This window comes from Choristoneura fumiferana, chromosome 18, assembly GCF_025370935.1.
Source record: "Choristoneura fumiferana chromosome 18, NRCan_CFum_1, whole genome shotgun sequence".
Classification (NCBI taxonomy): Eukaryota; Metazoa; Arthropoda; class Insecta; order Lepidoptera; family Tortricidae; genus Choristoneura; species Choristoneura fumiferana.
The window spans coordinates 10,938,397-10,962,538 of NC_133489.1; the positions used below are offsets into that span (position 1 = coordinate 10,938,397).

The following is a 24,142-nucleotide window of genomic DNA, read 5'->3' on the forward strand; positions in this document are numbered from 1 at the left end:
TTATTTCTACTAGTGGAATGTATATTTTAGATACAGTAAGAGTTTTTGTCATTTATAAGTACAGTATATGCTTATGGCCTAATGACAATCACAATTATCAATCATAAAAGCGGAAGCAAAATATTGATTAAAATCTATGTTAATAGCTAATAAAAAAAATCATTTTTATTACCTATGTAACAATTCGTTAAGCTATGGTAATTCCAATGAGGGCATGTGTAATTAAGGCAAGGCTAAAAAAATTGAATATACTTACGACAGTCAGAACTTAGTATGCATTCTCCATCGGCATTGTATCTATAGTTGGGTTTGCAGCCGCACCCGCCTGGACAATCTCTAGGTGGTTTGCATAATATTGTTTGGTCTGTGTCTGGACACATTACTTGAGGACATTTAAAAGTGCAGAACACAAATGTTTGATTGGCACCACAGTTAGCGTAATCTTAAAATAATACAATGGTATATTGACTTAACACAAAATTCCTATGTCAACAGATAGAAGTAAAGTACTTACTATTGTAATTAAAATCCAAATTACGGACATTTACTTAATTATTTTGATCAACAATTACCGAAATAAGTTTTTGGTAAAAATTTCATTTTTAATACAAGGTTTTTTTGGTGACTGTTCTTTTTGTTGACTGTACTTGTATTGTCACCCAAACTACATTTACATACCAAATTTCAAGTAGCTGCCATTGACTGTTAAAGAGTTCCGTCCTGTGGAGACGATCCTGGCCCGACTACCAGGATGTCACTACCAGATTATTGTATTGTCACGCAAGTTACATAAGTATACAAAATTTCAAGTTAATCCAACTACTGAAAGTTGGTCGAATTTAACTTGCAAGATTTGATTACAGACAAGACAGACAGACAGACAGTTAACGGGACAGGTGAAACTAAATAAAAGTTTGTAAATACCACAAACTTCTTTGAATGCATATAATAGTTTCACAAAACTAGCTGCTGTACCTACTAAGATTTGTTTGAAAGACTTTTTAGTTCATTCGTTCCAAAATCTAGTGGTAACTTCTCCCAATGGAGTAAAACCGTGTTTCGTGAGGGGCAACGAACAAGCCATGATTAGGTGGGTACAACGCGATGGAAGAGTCCGAAGTGCATTTGTTTTGAAATAGTAAATGACAACTAGGTATGCACGAGTATCAGAAGTAAATTAAAAAATAATAATGAGGAACTACTAAGATAAACAATATAGCAGAAACAAACTACTGTTGTACTCGTAATGTAACATTTTACCTGCACAAGTATCAATTTTCACGCATTCTCCGCCTGGTTTTGAGAGTACATATCCATCTTTACATTGACAACCTGCGACGCATGCTTTGGACACACAATTAGGTCTGGTATTCTGGCAAGTTCCAGGGCAAGTATCTTTACAGTCTTTCCATTCGGCGTTAGGGTCCTTGCATACAGATGCTGAACAAAAGTAAGCAGGTAATTATGCGTGAAGAGTGAAGAGGTAATATTTAGACCGACAGACAGTTACTTTCGCATTTAAAATAAAATATTATTATTATCAGTAACGGTAAACAACGGGGTGTGGTAACTTACGGCAGTCTTTAGCTGGGACGCAAAGACCATCTTGATTTCTGTAATGGTTCTTTTTGCAAACGCATTTTGGTTGGCAATTTAAAAGCAAAGTGTTGCACACTGCTGGTGGAGTATCCGCGTCTTCACATCTATCAGTCGAGCAATCCGAGGGGCATGAATTATATTCTTCATTTTGACGAGTACAATTTATTGGAGCTAGGAAAATAAATAAGACAAGTAGTTAGTTCATTATTTGGCTCTTGTGCTAAACTCCAATCATTAACATCTCATCACATCATTATCACAGGATATTATTAACTCACGGCATTCAGAAGCTAAAATACACTGTCCAGATTTGTTAAGTTTATAGTTGATCTTGCAAGTACATCCTGGCGGGCAGTTTCTTGGAGGATCACATACTGGTTGTGGTTGATCATTTTCAGGACAGTATTTATCTGGGCAGTTAACGCTACAGGAGACGTAAGTTTGGTTAGAACTACAGGCTAATTGAGCTGAAAGAACATGTGGTGTTAAAGTTAAGTGACGAATTCCGATCAACAGTGCTGTAACCATTATTGCATTAGGAACCTACGGCACTTGTTCTTCTCTATGCATATTCCATTTGAATCCCTGAGGTAGCCTTCTTTGCAAATGCAGCCTCCTGGGCATGGGGGTATGATTCGTGGGCAAGGAGGTGGATTGATCAAGTTGTCACAGGTTTTGGGCCCACATTGACCAATGGGACAGCTATTGTACACTTCATGTGGGCCTTTACATTGGGGTTGAGATGCTGGAAGAGAAGAAAAAAGTATGACCGATCTCAACAAACAACAGGTTCTAGGCATGCTTGGTGTTAGAAAAATAGCCTTCGTTTTGGGCATAGATGTTCAGGGATTATTGTTATAAGTTCTGTATCAAGTAGGAAAGCCATTTTTATCTCATTATTTATCAATGATTTTACAGTACAATCTACAGGCAATTTGGTTTACGTCAGGCATGGCGCACTCCGTATTTCAGGTATGTAGCACCCGGCGTCGTCGTTTCATAGACCTGCCGCGCGCCAATCGCCAATCGCACACCTTCCATCCTATATCAGCACGGCCATACCTTGGTAGCACTTATTCGGGTTTTGTGATAGTCAGCCCTGTGTATCTTACGCACACATTGACGCGTGTACAGACATCGTGGTGCCTATGTAGATTCAAGAACGCGTATTTTGTACGGCGTGGCCGGCGTGTGACTGTACTAAACATAATAGGTTCATTCAATTAATTTGATATGAGGCTTTTTTTACCATTTACGTCATTTGATAAGCATTGTTAATAAAGACAAATAAAGTTATTTACAATGACAAGTTTCTCTGATGATTTTAGTGGCCTAGAAATCGAATTAGTTGACCGTACAAGAATATACAAAATATCAAGTTAGTTACGTTTTGGACACGAGTTTTCTGGAACACATTTATTGGAATCTGTATCAAGTAGGAAGCCTTTTTTGCAGTCACAACCATTGTATTCACAATACAGCGGACAGGCAATTTGGGCTACGTTGGGAGCACGACTGGCACATGTTTTGCCGCAAGGGTTACTGCAACCGCTTTGGGCGTTAGGATCGCCTCCACAGCTTGCTAAAAAAAAGGTAAAAAGTGTTTCAAATATTTGATGAAAACACAGCGCTTCAAAATTAAAAAGTAGAAGGATTTACTTACGGCATTTGAATTTGTCTATACAATCTCCATTTTTGTTTCTGACAAAACCTTCTGCACAAATACAACCGCCTGCGCAGGGAGCTGCTACAGTAGCGCAAGCGATTGGTTTTCCTAAATCGTCACATGTTTTAGGAACGCACTCTCCAAGTAAGCAATCTGTATAGCGTTCATTTGGTTTCTTGCATTGTTTGGCTAAAAGAAATATTTTTAAAAAATAGTATTCAAATCGTTGTGTTTATCAGAAGTCAATATTAATTACTTTCAACTACAACTTACGACATTTGTTCTTTTCAATACATGTTCCATTGGAATCTCTCAGATAGCCTTCTTGGCAAATGCAGCCTCCGGGGCATGGCGGTATGACTCTTGGACAAGGTGCTGGATTTATTAAGTTGTCACAGGTTTTAGGCCCACATTGGCCGGCTGGGCAGCTACTGTATACCTCATTCCGACCTTTGCATTGGGATGCTGTAAATGCTCAAACGTTAAAATATAACTAACAAAGTAGTACGTATACTTAACTGAAAAAAGCACATACTATAGGTACATAACGCACTGTTTATTGGTAATTCTCACGAAACCTTTCTTACAAAAACAAGCTAGCTTATACTTTTTACGCATCTTTGGGGGTTCGAACTTTTACAACTAGGTTCAGGACAAGAAGGACCACAGTAGAATTGTTCATTTGGTCCGCATTGTGGAGGAACTATAAAATGAAATAAGTACAGGATTAATGTGTGAACTAGCTTATTTTTAGGATTGTTTTTTTGGAATCTTTTTGTATTTTTTATTTCAATTCCAAATTTTTTTGTTACTTTTACGGTCATCCCGTAAAACCTAATATCGAAAATACAAACTGAAATATAAATGCACAGAAAAACCACAAAAATAAGACCAGCTCTGGGAATAGAACCCAGGTCCTAGGCATTCCGTGCCGTGTGCTATACCGCTACACCACCGCTGGACAACGATACAGACACGAATTTCTCCTATGCACCTCATATCTCAGCTTGTGTTGTTTCTTATTTAGCCACTTAAGCAGCGACACTAGCGACATCTATGCCGTAGCCCTCATCCAGAAACTTTTCGGCACACCTGGGTTCGATTCCCATCCCAGCGCTGGTCTTATTTTTCTGGTTTTTCTGTGCATCTATATTTCAGTTTGTATTTTCGATATAGCTTATTTTTGTTTATATATGGTAGGTAGCTATTTTAAAGATTTCTTTGAAAGATTTACGATGAAAGTAGGAAATCAAAAATCGCGCAAAATGTTATACTTACATTTTGGACAAGATTTTTCCGGAACGCATTTTTTAGCATCCGTATCCAGAAGGAATCCTGGTCTGCAGTCACAACCATTGGTATTGCAGTATTGCGGACAGATTAACTCGGACTTGTTAACACCGCGACTGTCGCAGGTTTTGCCGCAAGGGTTACCGCAACCGCTTTGAGCATTAGGATCGCCTCCGCAACTTGCTAAAATCGTAGGTGATAATTTTGTCAAATATATAATGAAACATTGTAGCGTTTACTTAGACAGAGCTTCAAATTGAAGAAGTAGAACTTAAGTAAAAAGATTTACTTACGGCATGTTAATTTGTCTATGCAATCTCCATTACTGTTTCTGACAAACCCTTTTGTACAAATGCAACCGCCTCCGCAGGGACCTGCTACATCAGGACAAGCAATTGGTTTTCCTAAATCATCACACGTTTTAGGAACGCACTCTCCAAGTAAACAATCTGAATAGCGCTCATTTGGTTTCTTGCATTGATTGGCTGAAAATTAATACAAAAGAATACTTCTAGTACTAGTCGTAGTAGGCAGAGGAGTATGTACAGTTGCGAACCGTGATTGTTGAGCCCTTGCCACTGTTCGTAATTTGGCCGTGTAATGCTATTCTGGTTTATTAATGGCAATATTTACTAGATACTAGTCGTTACCCGCGACTCCGTCCGCGTAGAATTCGGCTTTCACTATCCCGCGGGAACTATACAATTTTCCGGGATAAAACTACTCAAACTATCTGTATACCGAATTTCATCTAAATCGGTTCCGCGGTTTAGGCGTGATGAAGTAACAAACAAACAGACTTACAAACTTTTGCATTTATTATATTAAGTGGGATAAGTGGGACGACTATATAAAACTCACTTCAATTATGAGTAGTGGAGTGGCGAGTGGCTCAATAAATACCGTTCGCGATTCGCGATAGTACTTAACTTACATATAGATAGGGCAATAAAATAAATAAATAAAATATTAAGAAAAATTCGTAACAAAACGGACACATCCATACAAAATTTTGGGGACAGATCTGGAAATTGACTGGCATTTACTTATGATACTCAAAAAACTGTTTACGGTTTTGTGCTAGTGCTGCACTGACGGCAGAAAATTGCAGTAGGTAATATTCCTGGAATAAAAGTCAATACTTACGACATTTTTCGACAGCAACACATTTGTTACTGGCATTTGTCACAAAGCCTTTCTTACAAAAAGCAAGCTAATTTATTAAATCAGGCGTTACTTTGCGGAGGTCCATATCAATGAACTAAAATAATTTCTTTACCTTATGATCGCTAAGTTTATGCAAAATATGCGTGTTCATGCAGTTCCTCCACCTGCACACTGTAAGAACACACACAAATCACACAATCTTGATAGATGGGTTGATTTGATCTACCACCACACTACACTGACGCGTTTCGAACTCAACCAGAACTCATCTTCAGAGCAACACACACAACCGCACACCGTGCTAACAGATGTTAGACACACACACACACACACACATGTGCATATTTTGCATAAACTTATCTATCATAAGGTCATGGGTAAGTAAAGAAATTCTTTTAGCTAGCTTACTTTGGTTTGGACTTTTACAACTAGGTTCATGACAAGAAGGACCACAATAGAACTGTTCATTTGCACCGCATTATAGAGGTGCTATAAAATTAAAAACCAAATTAATGTGTGAACTAGCTTATTCTTGTTTATGTAATTGTAGGTAGATATTTACGATGAAGTAGGAAATCAGAATACGGTATTTGACTATTTTTTATATGTTTTATAAATTAAAACTTCACAATTCCTGTTATCGAGTAGAGAAACAATTTTTAAACTACCTTTACAAATAACAAAGTTATAAAGGTTTGAAATTCAAGATTAGACAGAGAAAGACATACTGGCATGTGACGTCACACGCCAGTAGGTACCGCCATACTTGCTGCATAGAGAAAAGCGTTTGAGAAAGAGACAGGTATATACATTTTTCCAAAAATCACTATAATTCCTATTTTCAACTGATTTAAGTTTTCTCCTCGCTGAACACTGTCTGTATATCTATATTTTCATAATAATATTGAGATATGGCAAATTCAGGAGTTGTCAAATACCGTACTCCCAAAAATGTAAAACTTACGCTTCGGGCATGATTTTTCAGGAACGCATTTCTTAGCATCCGTATCAAGAAGGAATCCCGGTCTGCAGTCACAACCATTGGTTTCGCAGTATTGCGGACAGAATAACTCTGACTTGTTAACACCGCGACTGTCACAGGTTTTGCCACAAGGGTTGCCGCAACCGCTTTGAGCGTTAGGATCGCCTCCGCAACTCGCTAGATACAAAATATGTTTATACAATTTGAATAAAAAAAAACTCTGTTCCGGGTATGTATTTAAACATATTATATTATACATATAGTAGGGGAGGCGAGTATGCTAAATAGGTAGTTACTAAAGCGTAATAGGGACCTATTGGACTGTGAAGATTAGGTGCAAAAACGAAAAAAGTTTGCCCTTTTTGTGGGGGGAGAGCGTGTGCAAACTTTCAAAAATGAAAAAAAAAATAGTAACTCAAATAGTACTCGAGCGCATCAGACATTCATAGAGTATAAGGCCTACGTCTATCTGATAGATAACCGAAAGGTATTAATCTGACGTGTTGGTTGGTGGGGTGGGGTGGGGGGTGGTGACAGTAAAGAGGGGTAAAAAAAAAAGGTTTTCGAGCTCGTCAGATATTCAGGGGGAATGTTAAGTGAACCCAAAAAAAATCCTATTCAAGTGACTGACATTTGAATGCGTCCTAAAGTCTTTTAACACAAAAACAAAAACTTTAAATACGGCATACAAATTCACGCACATTTAAAAAATGCAACAATACTAATAAAGTTACTATAGTTCACATGCAAAAAAAAGGGCGGCGCATCATTGTACATGCTATGGATACTAAATACACACACATGTTTGTCTAGTTCGCGACCCATCCTCAGACCTCAGTCGACGACCATGACCACTGCCAAGAGTGAAGTGACTCAGAATAGACGCAAATTGAATATTAGCGTTTTATAATTAACTATCGTATACGAATAAGGTTGCCATAGGTACAGTAACCTGCATTTAATATCTGCTACATAGGAGCGTGCAAAACCCGACACGTCCTAACAAGCTTCGAAATAGTATAATAGTAGTACTTATTAGATTTATTTAGTACTCTTTGTTGAGTCATATATTGGTGCTATATTTTAGTGATTGTAACAAGTGAGGTAGATTGGATTGTACTCACGGCATTTTATTTTCTCAATACAATCCCCGTTGCAATCTCTAACGTATCCTTCTTCGCAAATGCAGCCGCCTGCGCATGGGTCTGCTATGCTGGGACAAGCGATTGGTTTGCCTAAATCGTTACAAGTCTTTGGAATGCATTCTCCCAGAAAGCAGGCTGAATAACGCTCGTGTGGTTTCTTGCACTGTTTTGCTGAAAATATATAAATTATAGTGTACACCAAAGATTATAGAAAATTTACTTTGACTGATGTGTGTGATAGAGGCTGTTTGAAAGCAATTATAGCGGAAATATTTAATGTTTGTTTCGTGGTCAAAATCTCAACATTTAAACATCAACTCGAACCAAACACATATTTAGACTTCTGCATTTGCTATCGATTTGAAACAGCTTAGATTTTTATCAAAGTCTGTGCACCGTCATAATTTCATTAACATTTAAAGTCGGTCAAAAAGAATATGCCTATGAATAAGAATGAATCAACGACAAAGTCTTCATACCAGCTTTGACCAAAGCGAGAGGAGTGCTTTACTAAATAGAACTGTTTATTTCTTATTGCTTTGATTATTAACTAAAAAACTGATAAGATAATTGATTATTATGGTATTTCCTTTACCATTAATATGTAAAAACACATCCTAGGTACAACACTTACTGCATTGTGATGGTTTGACGCACTTCTGAACATTTTCATCGTAGACAAATCCATCTTGGCAATCACATCCAAACAATTTGCAGACATTATTTTTGCAAACTTTTTTAGTATCGTTGTAGTCTGCACAAGTTTTCTTGCATCTGTTACCGCAGCCCCTCTTAGCGTTTGGGTCGTTAGCGCATTCAGCTTTAAAAATAGATATAGTCCCAAAGTAAGCTTAGCAAATCTTGTGGTATGGGTACTAAGCAACGGATAAATATAATTATATAGATATAGATACATACTTAAATACATATTAAGTAAACACCCAAGACCCGAGAACAAACATTCATATTTTTCATACAAATATCTGCCCCGACACGGGAATCGAACCCGGGACCTCAAGTTTCGTAGTCAGGTTCTCTAACCACTAGGCTACCTGCTCGTCAAAAACTTTAACATTTAATGTTCGTGACAGTTGGCACCTGATTGCCTTAGTCTTAGATCAAGATTTTACTTTATGCTCTAGAGCATAAAACTTCATTTTACGCAGAATGGGTACATTCAATCATAAATACCATTTTTTCGAGCATAAGAAATGAATAAGTACTTAATCTATTCATTCAGGTCAGCTTTCCTTGTAGTAATTACGGGTGTTGCTTATTTTTTTACAAATTAATTGGCTCACGTAATGATGTGGCATTATGCTGTTAATAAGTTTTTTTTTTCGTTAGCACATAGAAGTATCATACCTACAATGAACAAAAGTATTGTTGGTCATCAACAGTATTGCGAGTGCAGTGTCTGTATGTAATGGTAATACCACATTATACAAGGTGTTAATTATAAATAGCTGAAAACCTCAACCAAAAAAATTTTATTTTTATTTTAAGTCAGTTGATTGCATTTATTTTTGAATACCATCATTATTTGCAAAGATATTTGTATAAGTGTTTTGCTAAGTCAGTAATTCTACTTCATTTCTAACTCTACACTTATAATTTTTTGTATTTGTCAGTTCCGCTTTGACGTTTTTAGAACCAAATCCCGCAGCCGACCCACCTTCACAATGAGCCTTCACACCAGTGTTAAGATAGGTAAATTACTTTCCTAGCCTTCATACTGACCTATTTTAAAATAATCAGTGTGACGTTGGATCATACAAATGAGTAGGTACAGTGTTAACGTTGGGTAACCAGGCAACGGTTTACCTTTCGGCCTGTTGGTACCATTGCTAGGTTTCACTTATTTATATAAATATTATATTTTAATACAAAAATAGGTAGGTTAGTTAAGTAACTTCAGTTGCCCGAAGGGCAAAATACCCAGAAAGAGGAGCTCCGCCCATTGGCGGTTTTCAGTTATTTAACTAACACCTTGTATATGGATATTTGGAAATAATTCCGATCCGCATAGTCGATCCCTTACTTCAAATAGCGAACTTACTGTGTTAAAAAAAAAGTTGTGTTAAATACTAGATATCATTTAATAATATTGTAAATCTGTTTAAAAAAAATATTCCTCGTTGAGTTTTTTGCCGGAGTCTTCTCAACAGAGGGTTTTTTCCGAATCGGTGGTAGATTTTTTTTGACATTCATAATTGCTTGTTATAGCCTAAATTGAATAAAGATATTTTGACTTTGAATACCCACAGCAAAATATAGCATAAATTGCACTTACGTGGGAGGCACCTGTCGACTGGAACGCAAACGCCTGTTGAGTTGGTTCTCAAATAACCTTCCTTACAAGTGCACATTACAGTCTCTGTTTGATTTGCTACGCATAAGAACGATAAGTATATTGAATCGCATGTGTCTGGAGGACATGCGGTTCGGGATTTAAGAACCTCATTTTCCGGACATTTTCGTGGGACGCTTATTGGAGGCTTCACCGCAGGAGGCTTTGCATTCCGAACTAAGTCTGTGTCTGTAAAACGCAAAAAAAAACCGTAACGTATTTAAGCTAGTCAAAACACTATAAGCTTCAGGTTTGTCTTATAACGAATAGAAGCAGCAGCAAAGTCACTTGTTTACAGTGTCTCTGTCCAAGTGTACACAGTTGAAAAACTGAATCCTGTATCAGGGTGGAACATTTTCGCTGTACATGTCATGTTGCCCTTCAATACATGTGCCAAAAAAGTAATCGTGAAATTGATTGGGAAAAGGTTCCATCCTGGTACGCGGTTCAGTTTCCTTGACAGCACATCTCAATTGCTGCCGATCGTATAAGCTGTACCTGTGTAGAACCTGTAACTATAACAATATAGATATGTACATACCTACCTACGTACCTTTAGTGGTGATTATTTTAATAACTAACTGTGAGAATTTAAATAAAGTTACCATTAATAATGGGTGATGTTGCTGAAGCTGTAGCCAATATAACGCCTATGCAATATACCTATATGCAATATGACTTACAATGCTCAGGAAGATCCGCTAGGCTTTTCTATCTCAAGTCGAGCGAAAGCAAAAAGGCGTGGATTTGTCAACTCTGTCGCTCCAGGCCCGATACTCCTACCCAAGTTATCACTAATGAACCGCTTATAAAAGTAAGCAATACTGACGAACAAAATGTTACTTTAAGGATCACGATCGCCTGTACCTACTACTTCGTCTATGGTTCAAACGCATGGAAATGATTTAACCATTTCTACACATACTCGCAAACGCGGTTTTATCAGATCGAATTCCACTGAAACAATACTACGTACTGATGATTATCAACAAAACACACTTAACTTTTTTAATGAGGATCTATCGAGGAGCCTTGAGCTGACAAACGATTCGAGTTTTGTTACTGAGCGTGAAATCGACCAACTAAAAATTGACTTGGCGAGCACAGATAATGAACTGCAAAATTCAATACTAATGAACTCAGGCGTCAGATTGATAAACTGACATGGGAATTATGCACATTAAAAACATATGTAAAAGCCCTTAAAAGAAAATGAATACTCGTATGAGTTGGTCATCAACAGCGAGCCCCATCGATAACCGTAATAATTCTGGTTTACATGCAGATTATGCAATGAAGGTCCTAAACATGGAACAAACAATTATTAAATTGCGAAGCGAGCTGTCAAACTCCAAACAACAAGTGACGAATCTCAATCAAGTCATTGGTGATCTCGAGCATGAACTTCATCGATCCTCAACAACGCACATTAATCCCTTGGAAGTCTTTAAAAATATTTTGCGACCTGTATTTGGGAAATTTAAACGTGAAAAGCAGTCGAATAAGTTTTGCATATGTCTAGTAACACCAGGCGCGGCGCACTCCGCGATATAGGTACGATTCTGTAAGTATCAAAACACCCCACGCCGGCGTGGGTTAACTCACTAGGGCTATGAGCACCGCCCGGCATGCACGCTCGCGGTCTCGCTCGAACTAGTCGCGCCGCGTAACGCTACGTGTAGCTGTGTGATTTTCGTGAGGATATTGATATCATGAAATAAATAGCGTGGTGTTTCGATTTTTGGGATGAGTAGGTGTATATTTAAATTGTACAGATTGAGCGCTGAAACAGTATATGCATAGCCACACTAAACCATATGGAAACTACATAATATTATCTAAACATGAATTTAACATTTTGGTAATTCATGAAAATCTCATTCATTGCAAAACTAAAATTCTTATTATTTTCTATTCTGTACATAAAATTACACTAACTAACCCAATTCTGTTCGAAACCATATTAAGTGCGAGTGCGACAAAGGAACAGATAGGTAATTCGCGATTTAACAATGCCCACTGCGGGTGTACGAAACCTTTGAGGCAGCCGACGACGCATTCGGCACGCGACCTTGTACAATTATCAATTTTGTGACCGTCGGAGATCGTAGGCACGTCAATTTAAAAATTCTAGAAAACTAAGTATTTGTCCGAATTTACTCTTAAGTTATAATGTGAGTATAATTTTTTTATTGATTTACAACCCTATCCTAAACCAAAACGTAGGTGCTGAATAATAACTACCTTCGCGCGCAGCACTAGAGTTCAATGTTGCGTGGTGGTGCGCGTTGATTTTGCTAATAAAAAATACATAGGCATATAAAATGGCGGCTTTCGTCAACATCAAAAGAGAGAACCTTCTGTACTTGTACTATTACTTATTCTGTGCTATTGATTGAACAAGTGCCTCGTAATCACGAGTTGTATAGAAATCCGCCTCACCAATCATAATCATGCAGAAGAATAATACAATACAATTTAAATCACTATTGCTCAATATTTTCTTTTACCACTGTATACAGTTATAAGTACCTGTTTAACAAATAAAATACTTTGACTTTGACTGAATAAAAAACCACTCGATTTTGGTATTGAAACCATATGTCTTTGTTTTTTTTTCTATTTCCGCCAAAATACTACTTATTTCTTTGTAAGCTTTTCGGGTTGATGTTTTTTATTAGTTTATAAAATAAAATGAGGATACCTTAATAGTTGGTTATTTTAATAAATTATTAACAATTAATGTGAATCCTTGTTTATTATTTAATACCTGATTTATTCTAATTAAATAATCTAATCAAATAAGAGATTAAAAAGTAAATACAGATTCACGAACTAGGTACGTTTTTTTAATTGGCAGTATGCCATAGATATTCAATAAAATAAATAAAACCCACTGTAAAAAAAAAGATCTCTTTGCTGGCCTTGGCCGGCAAATTTGTATCAAATTAAATTACTGTCCTCTAATTGAAACAAAAGAAAATCTCTTTGCTGGCCTTGGCCGGCAATGTTGTATGAAATACCATTACTATCCTATAATTTGAAATTAGAACGAATCTTCAATAAGTGGTATACAATGACGTAATTGGCGTTCTATGATCACGAAGATAAGGATTTCCTTGGATGTTTGAGAAAATGCTCGTTTTTGGCAGATTATAAAATTCTGAGTGTTTGCAAATACTTACGGCATTCGGACTTTGGCACGCAAGTGCCGTTATCATTTTTGTAGAAGCCTGTTTTGCAAATGCATCCTGGATTGCAAATTTTAAGGCCATTATTAAGTACTGGAGTAGTGCCTATGGCGGCACATGACATTATACGATTAGAGGGGCAAGACGAAAATATCTCGTTGGGTCTAGTGCATGGAACGGCAGCTGTAAGAGAAACATAAAACACACGTGACGTTTGCGATGTATTTTTTTTTAAAGATCGGTAATCAGTATCTAATTTAAAACCATCCTTCCTTTGTCTCAACTACAGTGCCAACATTGAACCCTTTTCACAGCTTCAGACTGGTTGTAAGTAAAAGATATGAAAATTTCAATAACACTAATACTTTAAATTTGTCTTTCTGTATTTCAGCAGTTTCAATTTTAAATACAACATTCTAACCTCCACCACTTCAAACCAATTTTCAAAAATATTATGATTTAATTACGACAAATAGCTAAAAATAATTATTTATGTGTATGTATAGCTTCTGCGATTTTGGTTATTAATCCAACACTTTTTAGGTTTCCGTAACCAAAGGGTAAAACCGGCTTAGAGCGTGTTGGACACGCCTGAAATTGGGTTCCGTAGCCATTACGAAAAAATTAAGTAAAATTTTTCTAAGGATTTCGTACTTTGTACGGAATATTCCAAGTTTAGGTATATTTTATACCTTAGGCTGCTATTTACTCTTAAACTACTAATAATTCTCAAGAAAACTTAACAGTTATAGTTTTTCTTGTAAGTTTGATATATTTACTACTATCCTGAATTTTTTCAAAATTTTCCAAACACCGGTTTAGATTTTAGAGGGGGGGGGGGAAAGCTCGATTTTAATAAAAATTTGCACTTTAAACTTGAATATTTCGCAAACAAATCACTGAATCGAAAAATCCCCTAATGGTTTTAAAATACCTATCCAACGATACCCCCCACTACAAGGTTGGATGAGAAAAAAATAATCACCCCCATTTTACGTCTATGGGAGGTACACTAAAAAAAAACTTTTTTGAAATTTTCCTTTCAATTTTTCTTTTTTAAGAGCTGTCAAGAGCGTAGCGACTTAGAAGAAGTAGTTGAATTTCTTTTTTAAGTGTGCACATGTAGTATTCAGTAAAAAAATAAAAATTATCGAAGAGCCACAACATATCGCTATAAAGGATATTAAGTTTTTGTTAAAAAAATATTTTTAATAGAAGCTTTTTTTGCTGACTTTAATCATTGTTGATTATACTGGCATTGTCATATAAACTACATTTCCGTACCGAATTTCAAATCTATGCCGTTAAGCATTGAGGAGTTTCCTCCTGTGGAGACGATCGTGGCTGGACCACCAGGGTGCCACTACCAAATTATTGTATTGTCATCAGATTTAAATAAGTACTTATGCTAAATTTCAATTCAATCTGACCACTGAAACTGTGTTAATTTATCTTCTAAGATTTGACCCAAATAAATAAATAAACAAATAGGGCAAAAGCTTGTAAAAAGGTCACATGGGTTTTGATCTGAACGGTTTGTCCAGCAGTGGACGTCTTCCGGCTGATGATGATGATGATGTTCAAAAGAACTTCTTGAATCCTGATTCATCGAAAGATGTTGCCACAATAAATGCTTTAGGAAAATACTTGTTAGATTTGTAGTTTATTAGATGAAAAAGGTTCTAGTATTGGCCACTGTTCAACTGGTTTGACTAATAAGTACTTACGACATTCGGAGGCGAGGATGCACTGATTGTATTTATTGATCCTGTAATTCAGTTTGCAATGACACCCAGGCTGGCATGCCCCGACAGGCAGGAAACAGTTCGGCTGGGGTTGATCATTTGTCGGACAATACGCTGGAGCGCAGTTAGCTGCACATTGCACCCACGTTTCATTTTTACTGGCACAATTGCCTGCTTCAGCTGGGAAGGAGATAATGATGTTAATGTTAATATAACGAGCGCAGTTAAGGGAAGAAAGATGACCAAACCCTACAGATACTATAAAGATTAGTTATGATTGCGATTATTGATGTAATAGAGATCATAATGTACTAAGTTTTTTGTAAGTATAAATAAAAAAAAATGTGGTTTAGAAGCTCCTATTTAACTTTATTGTTTTGCAACTGTTTTACAAATAAAAAAAATGTTCTGCTATATTTAAATATAATAGTGCACTGAAGATAAAGAGCTTGGCACAAATTAATAACTATAAGTTATATAATAACGTACGCAGGATTTGTTAACTGAGTACCTCGATATCATAAATCCGTTGCAGCTGTTTATTCGCATTTTACCGCGATCTCAATTATCCTAAACGTATATCTTTTCAATAGAAGTAATGTTTCACGTAATTAATGTTTTTGAACATTGTACTTAGTAGCAAAACACGACTAAAAATGTCAATAAAAGTAACAAAATGTACGATCGATTTCTTAACCTACAACAAATTTATGATGTTACGGCTGTGGTTACGGTAAATAGGTGCGCGAGTACACGACTATCAAACTGTACGGAGATTGGAACAATATTAATCGAAAGCGACTTACGGCAATCCTTAATAGCCACGCAGGTTCCATTAGAATTTCTTACGAAGCCATTCTTACAAATACACCCAATTGTACAAGGCCCGGGATTCGGTGGCGGACAGTAAGGCATTTTCACTACCTCTTTGCATGTGGACGGAGTGCATTGCTTATTGGCACATGTACTATTTTGCTCATTAGGACCATTACATATGATTGCTAGAAAAAAAGTGCGATAGTGGTTATCATTAATGGTTCATTACATAACATGAAGGTATTTGCTGGTCGTTTCTCTTTTTTATTAGCTTTAACTCTGATAACACAAATGAACTTACGACAATTTTCTTTTTTTATACAAGCGCCTGAATCATCGCGAACAAAGCCATCAATACAAATACAGCCTCCTGAGCACGGTGGCTTCACCCGAGGACATGGTGCTGGTGCTTGTAACTCTTTACATGTTTTAGGCTGGCACTGTCCTGCCAGACAGTCTATGTATTTTTCGTTAGGTTTCGTACATTTTGGAGCTGAAAAGTAAATATTAATATCACACGTCGAATTTAATATCCGAAGAGATTTATTTAAATCTTTTGCAAAATGGGGTAGAAATTGTATTGATACATACAACACTGGGCAGCGGGGACGCACAGGCCATCTTTGTTCCTGAAATGACCCTTTTTACACACGCATCGTGGTGAGCAGAGCCAAACAAGCGTATTGCAAACTTTCGGTTGATTGTTAACATCTTCACAATTCTCAGCCAAGCAGGCTGAGGGACATGAATCCCAAACTTCATTTTGTCTGGTACAAGTAACTGGTGCTGTAATAGTACATTGTGTCTTAAGGGCGGTAAACAAGGATTTACGAACGAGAGTCTATTAGAAGCCCGAAGTCGAAGACTGAGGGCTTTAATGAGTCGATGTTCGTAATTCTAGTACCGACCGTGCGACATATAATGTTTTTCATCACATTTGCGAGTAAAATTGTATATTTTTAAAAGAAATACTAATATTTTTTTCAAAAATTGCCGATACCGCTGACTACGCTCTTGGCAGCGCCAACCTTATTTACAGAGTGATGGTTTAGCAATGGGATCACCTCCGAGTCCATTAATGGCAGATATTTTTATGGATTACTTTGAAAATAGGTACATTGTGGGTAACAATAATATTGTGTATTATTATAGGTACGTTGATGATTTAATTCTGTGTTGGAGGGGAAGTATGAGACAGCTCAACTTGTTTGTGAATGGTTTAAATAACAAACATGTTAAAATAAAATTTAAAAAAGAATTAGAAGAAAATTTTTCGTTAAACTTTTTGGATTTGACAATTACTAGATTTAATAATAAACACCAATTCAAAATTTACCGAAAGCCCACGTACACAGATGCCGTGATACCAGCATCATCTAATCACCCGTGGCAGCATAAATTAGCAGCTTTTCATTGTTATGTACATAGATTGTTAACTGTACCTCTTTCTAGGGAACATTTTGATTTAGAGTTAAATACTATTTATCAGATAGCGTTGTCAAATGGTTATACTAAATCAATGGTCAATAGTTTGGTTCAGAAGAAGCAGGCACGGATAGTGAATAGCATGCTTTACGCCGTGTTACCATCGCAGTCTTCTAACAAATATAGGTGTAGCATTTCATACGTTGGTCGTTTGTCTGATAGAATTTGTGGTATTTTAAAATCAAACAATGTTAAGGTAGCCTTTAAGACTAACAACTCTTTGTACTCTAAACTTTGTAACCACAAAGAGAAGGTAGATAAAGGAACTAGATCGGGTGTATACAAGCTCACTTGTAATGACTGCAGTAAAGTATATGTTGGTCAGACAGGTTGCAGTTTTAATGCTAGATTTAAAGAGCATGTTTCGGCATATAGGAATGAGCATCCTGATAAGTCAAATTTTGCCAAACATTTGTTAGAACTATGTAAATCATTCTTTATCGGACTCAGATTCGTATGAAGTGTTACATTATTGTGGCAAGGGGTTTCGTCTCGATGTTTTAGAATGCATGGAGATAATTAGATACAACAGTATGGGGTCTATTATTAATGAGCAGGTAAATTTAGTTTCATCTCCCTTGCTACGGCTTGGATCTAATTTCAGCAATGGTAGTTAATAAAACATGCCTTAACAGTAAATAAATAAAAATCAAGGTAGTTTTGAAGGACGGTTAAAAAAATTATTAATAATTTGTGGGTAACAACTGGTAGCATGGTGTACGGTTGTGTCACTCTGAAGATGAGCTCTGGTTGAGTTCGAAACGCGTCAGTGTAGTGTGGTGGTGGTGATAGATGGGTTTGTGTGATTTGTGTGTGTTCTTACAGTGTGGAGGTGGAGGAACTGCATGAACACGCATATTTTGCATAAGCTTAGCTATCGTAAGGTCGCGGGTGAGCAAGGAAATTCTTTTAGTTCATTGATATGGACCTCCGCAAAGTAACGCCTGATTCAATTAATTATTGTTCAGCCTATCATGATATTTATTTTTGTAACCATTTCTTACTCGTTTATTAAACTTAGGTTTGTTACATGGCAATTGGTGGATACTTACGACAATCCGGAGCAAGGATACAATGTCGAGTAGAGTTTAGCCTGTAATTAAGTTTGCATTGACATCCAGGGTAGCAAGGTGGAACGGGCTCGCACGGCGGTGTTTCTTTGTCGTTCCTTGGACATAATTGGTTGTTACATGGGGTATTACAAGGAGAAACCCAAGTTTGATTCACACCGCAAGGCTTTGGAGCTATAAATAAAACGTTATACTCGTACATTACCACATCTATTAAATTTATTTGCCTACTTCAACTTTTATATATAAAAATACCTATGTATGTGTAAAGGGTATTTAAAATCAGTTGAAAATCTGTGGAGACAGATACTGGACTAGGCAAACTAGCAAGATAATGTCTTAAATCCTGTAAGTACCTAGATTCTAAGTCCTAGAATGTGGGCTGATTAAACTGATTAAATACTCACGACATTGCTCTATTTTTATACACGCCCCTTCTGAGTTTCTTAGATACCCTTCCTCGCATATACAGCCTCCAGGACACGGGCCGACTATAAAAGGGCATGCAATTGGTCTCCCTAAGTCATCGCATGTTTTGGGAGAACATTGACCTGCCAGGCAATCAATGTATTGTTCGTGGAGCTTGGTACACGTTGCAGCTGAGGAGTTTAAAGGGGTTAAGTAAATAGTACAACAGAGGATAATGTAAATCAGATTGACAGAAAACTTGTCTGCTCTTCTCTTCTCTGAGATAAATATCATTAATAACTTACGACACGTATTAACAAGAACGCATTTTTTATTGGCGTCTCTTACAAAGCCTTTCTTGCAATAGCATTTATGTTCACAATTATTGGTAATACAATTTGGCGGATTAGGATTAACGCAACTGGCTTCAGGACATAATGGTCCACAATAATATTCTTCATTTTCACCGCATTGACTGGGTGCTGCAACATCATAATTAATAATGAGCCCATTTTTTTATTCGAGCTGTGCAAAATTTACAAGACAGATTGGTATTACTGTTGTAAAAAAATAACTATGAAAATTTGTAGGAAAATTTTAAGATATCTCTCTTTATTGTACATAACCTAACTAACAAAAAGTTGGGAAACCCCAAAGTTCAATATCTCATAAACGACACCGACAACGACAACGACGGACCTAATTATTGTTGTTCTAACTCGTAATTTTCAAATCTCATTTCTCTAAGGAGATTCAGATAATTTACTAACGTTTGGGGCAGTCCTTAACCCTTTACCAGGCCCCTTACAACTAGCGTGTCTTCATACGTACTTTATATATTGTTACAACCGTATTTAGCGCCTTGTAAAAAATGTATTTACGAAAGTCGGAGATGTTCCTTTAAACCAGAAATAAAAATGTGGGTTACGGTTATCCCATCGCCTGTCTAAGTAATTAACTGTCATACTCGATTTTGTCTTATTATATTCTTGATCAGGCGAAGGGATATATTCCTCCCACATAATAAAATACTATTTTCAGGGATCGACAAAATATTTTCTAGGAGGTTTAGAGTTAAAACCTGACTACGATAACCGATATAAGATGTGGGAGGAATATATCCCTTCGCCTGGTAAAGAGTTAATGAGAGTGCATTTTTTGGTATCCGTGTTCAGAAGGTATCCATCTCTACAGTCGCATCCATTAACTTCACAGTATTGCGGACAGACTATATTAGTCAAATTGATGTTGAGACTTGCACAAGTTTTACCACAAGGATTTCCACAACCACTTTGTGCATTAGGATCACCGCCACAGCTAGCTAAACCATAAAAAATACTATAACGTTTTTGATAAGGACCTAAGGGTGTAGGTTGAACGCAATCTGTAAGGTCGAATTCCGATATAAAGCAAGTCAGGCAAACAATCATTATTAATTTGGTTTCCGTACTGACAAAGACAAAGTATTATTATTAAATCAGTTTTGTGTCCACCTGTCTGTTCATTGTTCAAGCATTCACTGCCACCAATTCCCCAAAACTTTTGCCAGTTGCATTCATACGTATGTAAGCGTCCTCGTAATTCTACCCAGTGTCTTTAACGCACATAAGCGCTCATACAGATTCATAGACTTCATAGTAATAATACCGACTCGTAATGTGAACTCACAGTTGCCAAATCGATTACCTAGGAAAGATTTATTTAAAAGAGAATTATATTTACATATTTTGATTAATTTCGTATGAGGTGCAAAGAGAGCAAAGTCGAATTTTTGTATAGATTTATGCGGTCGATATGTAAGGTACATATACGTACACACTATGCCTGAAAATGGATTCTGATATATCCTTTATACTATAAATACACAAGTTAATAACAAAAATATGCTTACCATCAACAACAGGAGATTCACCCAAAACTGAAGCAAAACTTAGCGAAACTAGAATAAAAAGTGCAGCCATTGTACTAACTTCACCCATCTTGAGCGAGCTAGTTGGCTGTTTTGCGAGATGGTTACTCAAAACGAATATTTATGCTCATTTTATGAAAGCCGTGACCGTTTTTTTACTGTTCTATTTGAACTAAAGCAGGCTGCGTAAATATTTACTATTAAATTATGAAATGAATAACAAAGTGTTTTGATCATATCATGTTCTAACAAGGTTGTTTTTTGTTTTTATAAATTTGCACGTAGATAAAAAAATGTTAAATATTTTGTGAAGTACCTACATTTTACTAAACTCCATTTTGATTTACGTTATGATGATTGTTGTGACAATCTTTAATCTATTATTAAATGCAAATATTGAGTGTCTGTGTGTGTATTGTATGTGTAACAAAAACACTTCTACCTAAGCTAAAATTAATAGATACAAAAAAGAAAGTTTGTTCTCATATACAAGATTTCGCACAAGATAGATAATTGTAATAAAGATATAATCATAATTTAAGTATACAATTTCGTAAGTGTAATGTACGTCATTTACGCACGTGTAAGAAAAATCGCAAGAATGAGTTCATTCTCAAAGTTACACTGGCTAAGCACACAACCGCTAAAAACAAATGACGTAGGTGTTTGTTATTGTTGAGTCTGTGTGTCATCAGTATGTGGAAGTGGAGGGGGGTTGCTATAGCTTGCCTAGCGGTTTATATGAACGCACGAACGCACGGCGCGCTGTCCAAGATCTTTCGGCCCTTTAGGACCACAATGAGAAATTACCATTTCAAGAATTGGTAATTTCTCGCTGTGGTTCTAAACTACTAAAATTGTCCAAGATATTATTATTATTATTATTATTGTTAGCCTATTCTGTCCCACTGCTGAGCAAAGGCCTCCCCCCAATACTTCCACTGCTCTCTGTCCCCTGCATACAAGGGCCAGTCCTTCAAGAAGAAGTCCAGTTCATCCCGCCATCGCCGCCTAGGTCTGCCAGGTCGCCTTTTCGAGTTGGTAGGCATCCACTCGGTGGTTATCTTGGCCCAAAGCTCGTCTGGCATGCGGCAAACATGGCCAGCCCAGTCCCAAAGTTTTATGTTATCTACTTATCTTTATATACATGATTCAACCGCGCGTAACTGCGTGTTGACGAGCGTACATACATGTGAATTTAACTTCAAATATTAAAACACCCATTAGCCGCACGGATGTAGCCATCTGGCACAAACAAACGTTATAGTAGCTGAATGGTAACTGGAAACCAGAGGCGTTACAGTCACCAGCATTAATATCTGCCACAGCGAAGCGTGCAAAAATATCTGACACGTCCTTCCGGGCCTAGAAATAGAGTCGTATCCTGTCGCATCAGATATTTATGCACGCTTGTTGTGTCAGATAATTGATGCTGGTGACTGTACCTATTGTCTAACACACTGACGGTCACGATCGCATTCACCATCTCTTTCGACCCTCGTCTTATATCGTGTGACAGAAAGAAGTCGTGAAAAAAGTGTGCGAGACAAATGGAACGTTGCTAAAAAAACTCACATCTAGTAAACACTATCTAACGCTTTGTTTAAAATATGTATTCCTGTAAAATTATTCCGATAATACTGCGGTGCTCAATCGATTTCTTGTAAGCTTGTAGCTCGTTAGGCATCGCGGCTACGGAAATGTTACTATTGGAATAATGCACACGCAAAGTTTAAAATTGATCATTTTAGGAGAATTAATAATCAATTTATAAATAGCCACAATTTTATTAAGGACAAATAACCTTGTATATTAAGAGTGTGTTCAAAATTGCCAAAAACGTTACATTTTTTTTAGCCCCACAAGGATCACCCAAAGTTCTACCTTCTTATTCAGGCGACAATATTAAGTTAACTCAGATTATCCAAGCAGGCCAACCATAGATTTAATATCCTCTACCACACAGGCATGCAAGGCCCACAGCAGCCGCCACAGACCGGCACGCCAGGGAAGCTGCAGCGTTTAGGCGAGCAAACGCCTGCCTCCGTGCAGCAGTAGCAAGGGCATGGCTTGACACGATTTGGTCGGCAGCACGGAATAGCTACTGACTGGATGTAGGGCGCGGGTGGATGAAGTGGCATCGATGGCTGGAAACAAAACGAAATACGTCAGAATAAACTCTAAATGACTGTAATGCTGTGATTCCAACCGGACTGGCGACATTTTGCCGAAGCCGCAGAGACGAGTAGAAGGACAAAGGTGAGGACTTGGCCACTGGGCTCTTCTAAAATAGAGCACTAAACGGCCCACAAACAAGTTTACAACCATTTTTTAAATAGCTTATGCATACGGTGTCCCACTCAGCAGTTGGATCATTTAGTGCTCTATTTAGGGTTTTCTATTGTTTGCCCGAATTTCATATGGCCGAATGTATCATTTTCTAGAATTTTCATTTGCCATAAAGTAATTTATTTCTGAAATAGTAATTTCTTCAGAGTTGATATAAAACTAACCAACTGCATTCTATATGATAACATTGAAAAAAACAGCACGGTTCTATATATTTCATGGCAAACGTTGGTATGGCAAGTGAAATTCGGGCAAGTAAAGGTAAGCGCGGTAAACGCTATTTTAGAATAAGATGATCCATCTCTTCATGGCCTCGTCTCAGAATGAGAGGGCTTGAGCCGCAGTTCCTATGCGGGTCCAATGTGGAATGGCAACATACACCCCATTGATTTGCTTCTGCATAGATATATGCAGATTTCTTCACGATTTCTTCTGTCACTGAAAGCTCATTGGTAAATTTCAAATGTAATTTTGATACTGAGGCTATCATTGCTATATACTTCTAATAGTAGCTAATTAATTATGCATGTTCCAAATTTGTAATTATTTAACCTAGACAAAAATATAGTGGCACAAAGTTATTATGATTTGCATACCTTGTCACAAGGTGGACATGGCTGTAAGCAAGGAAGAATTGGTTCAGGAGGTGGAGGTGGAGGGCACGGCCGGACCGGCGCCGGACAGGGGGAGCAGCCTCCTCCCGGACACTTGGAGCAAGGCCGCAGGTCGTTGCACGACGCTGCACAAGTCTTGGTAGAAAAGGGATAGCATGCCCCACAGGGGCACCCACTCGTTACGCAGGGGTCATAACTGTAGAACGGAGCACTCATTTTAATTTTGTAATTTTTTTGGCCTTTACCACAAAATTTTATTTATCAAAATTGACACTGCTGATTTTTTGTCGTGTTTTTTTTTGTTTTCCAGTTTGAAAGTTCTTCTAGGCTGACAGTACTCAAGGATTTGATGAGGT

General features: G+C 37.2%; 2 protein-coding genes across 3 annotated transcripts in view; both read right to left on the bottom strand.

Annotated features, from left to right (window-relative positions):
* LOC141438191 (zonadhesin-like) overlaps positions 1–20,935 on the bottom strand; it is a 21,713-nt gene extending 778 nt beyond the window's left edge. Inside the window, exons 1-23 of one of the 2 annotated variants that reach the window (XM_074101945.1) lie at positions 20,806–20,935; positions 19,220–19,396; positions 18,914–19,105; positions 18,489–18,680; positions 16,543–16,737; positions 16,253–16,444; positions 15,942–16,136; positions 15,118–15,315; positions 13,385–13,573; positions 10,143–10,388; positions 8,484–8,669; positions 7,829–8,020; positions 6,687–6,881; positions 4,849–5,040; positions 4,544–4,738; positions 3,539–3,730; positions 3,263–3,454; positions 2,987–3,181; positions 2,147–2,344; positions 1,878–2,066; positions 1,576–1,770; positions 1,261–1,440; positions 257–442 (exon numbers count right to left, since the gene is read on the bottom strand). In XM_074101945.1, coding sequence (XP_073958046.1) covers positions 257–442; positions 1,261–1,440; positions 1,576–1,770; positions 1,878–2,066; positions 2,147–2,344; positions 2,987–3,181; positions 3,263–3,454; positions 3,539–3,730; positions 4,544–4,738; positions 4,849–5,040; positions 6,687–6,881; positions 7,829–8,020; positions 8,484–8,669; positions 10,143–10,388; positions 13,385–13,573; positions 15,118–15,315; positions 15,942–16,136; positions 16,253–16,444; positions 16,543–16,737; positions 18,489–18,680; positions 18,914–19,105; positions 19,220–19,396; positions 20,806–20,893 — 4,351 coding nt within the window. In that variant the 5' untranslated portion in view covers positions 20,894–20,935. The remainder of the gene's footprint in view (positions 1–256; positions 443–1,260; positions 1,441–1,575; positions 1,771–1,877; positions 2,067–2,146; positions 2,345–2,986; positions 3,182–3,262; positions 3,455–3,538; positions 3,731–4,543; positions 4,739–4,848; positions 5,041–6,686; positions 6,882–7,828; positions 8,021–8,483; positions 8,670–10,142; positions 10,389–13,384; positions 13,574–15,117; positions 15,316–15,941; positions 16,137–16,252; positions 16,445–16,542; positions 16,738–18,488; positions 18,681–18,913; positions 19,106–19,219; positions 19,397–20,805) is intronic. The other variant, XM_074101946.1, reaches the window with a different exon arrangement.
* Positions 20,936–22,596: 1,661 nt separating this feature from the next.
* On the bottom strand, positions 22,597–24,002 carry LOC141437693 (uncharacterized). Its single transcript, XM_074101152.1, has 2 exons — positions 23,769–24,002; positions 22,597–22,970 (listed from the first exon to the last, which is right to left on the bottom strand). The coding sequence occupies exons 1-2, from the start codon at positions 24,000–24,002 to the stop codon at positions 22,779–22,781; spliced, it is 426 nt and encodes a 141-aa protein (XP_073957253.1). The 3' UTR covers positions 22,597–22,778.
* Between the last annotated feature and the right edge of the window lie 140 nt (positions 24,003–24,142).

Excerpts from the sequence above, each read along its gene's own strand:
- LOC141437693 (XM_074101152.1), bottom strand. The coding sequence starts at position 24,002 with ATGAGTGCTCCGTTCTACAGTTATGACCCCTGCGTAACGAGTGGGTGC. Across the intron at positions 22,971-23,768 it reads CATGTCCACCTTGTGACAAG|CCATCGATGCCACTTCATCC; the intron begins GTATGCAAATCA and ends TTTTGTTTCCAG.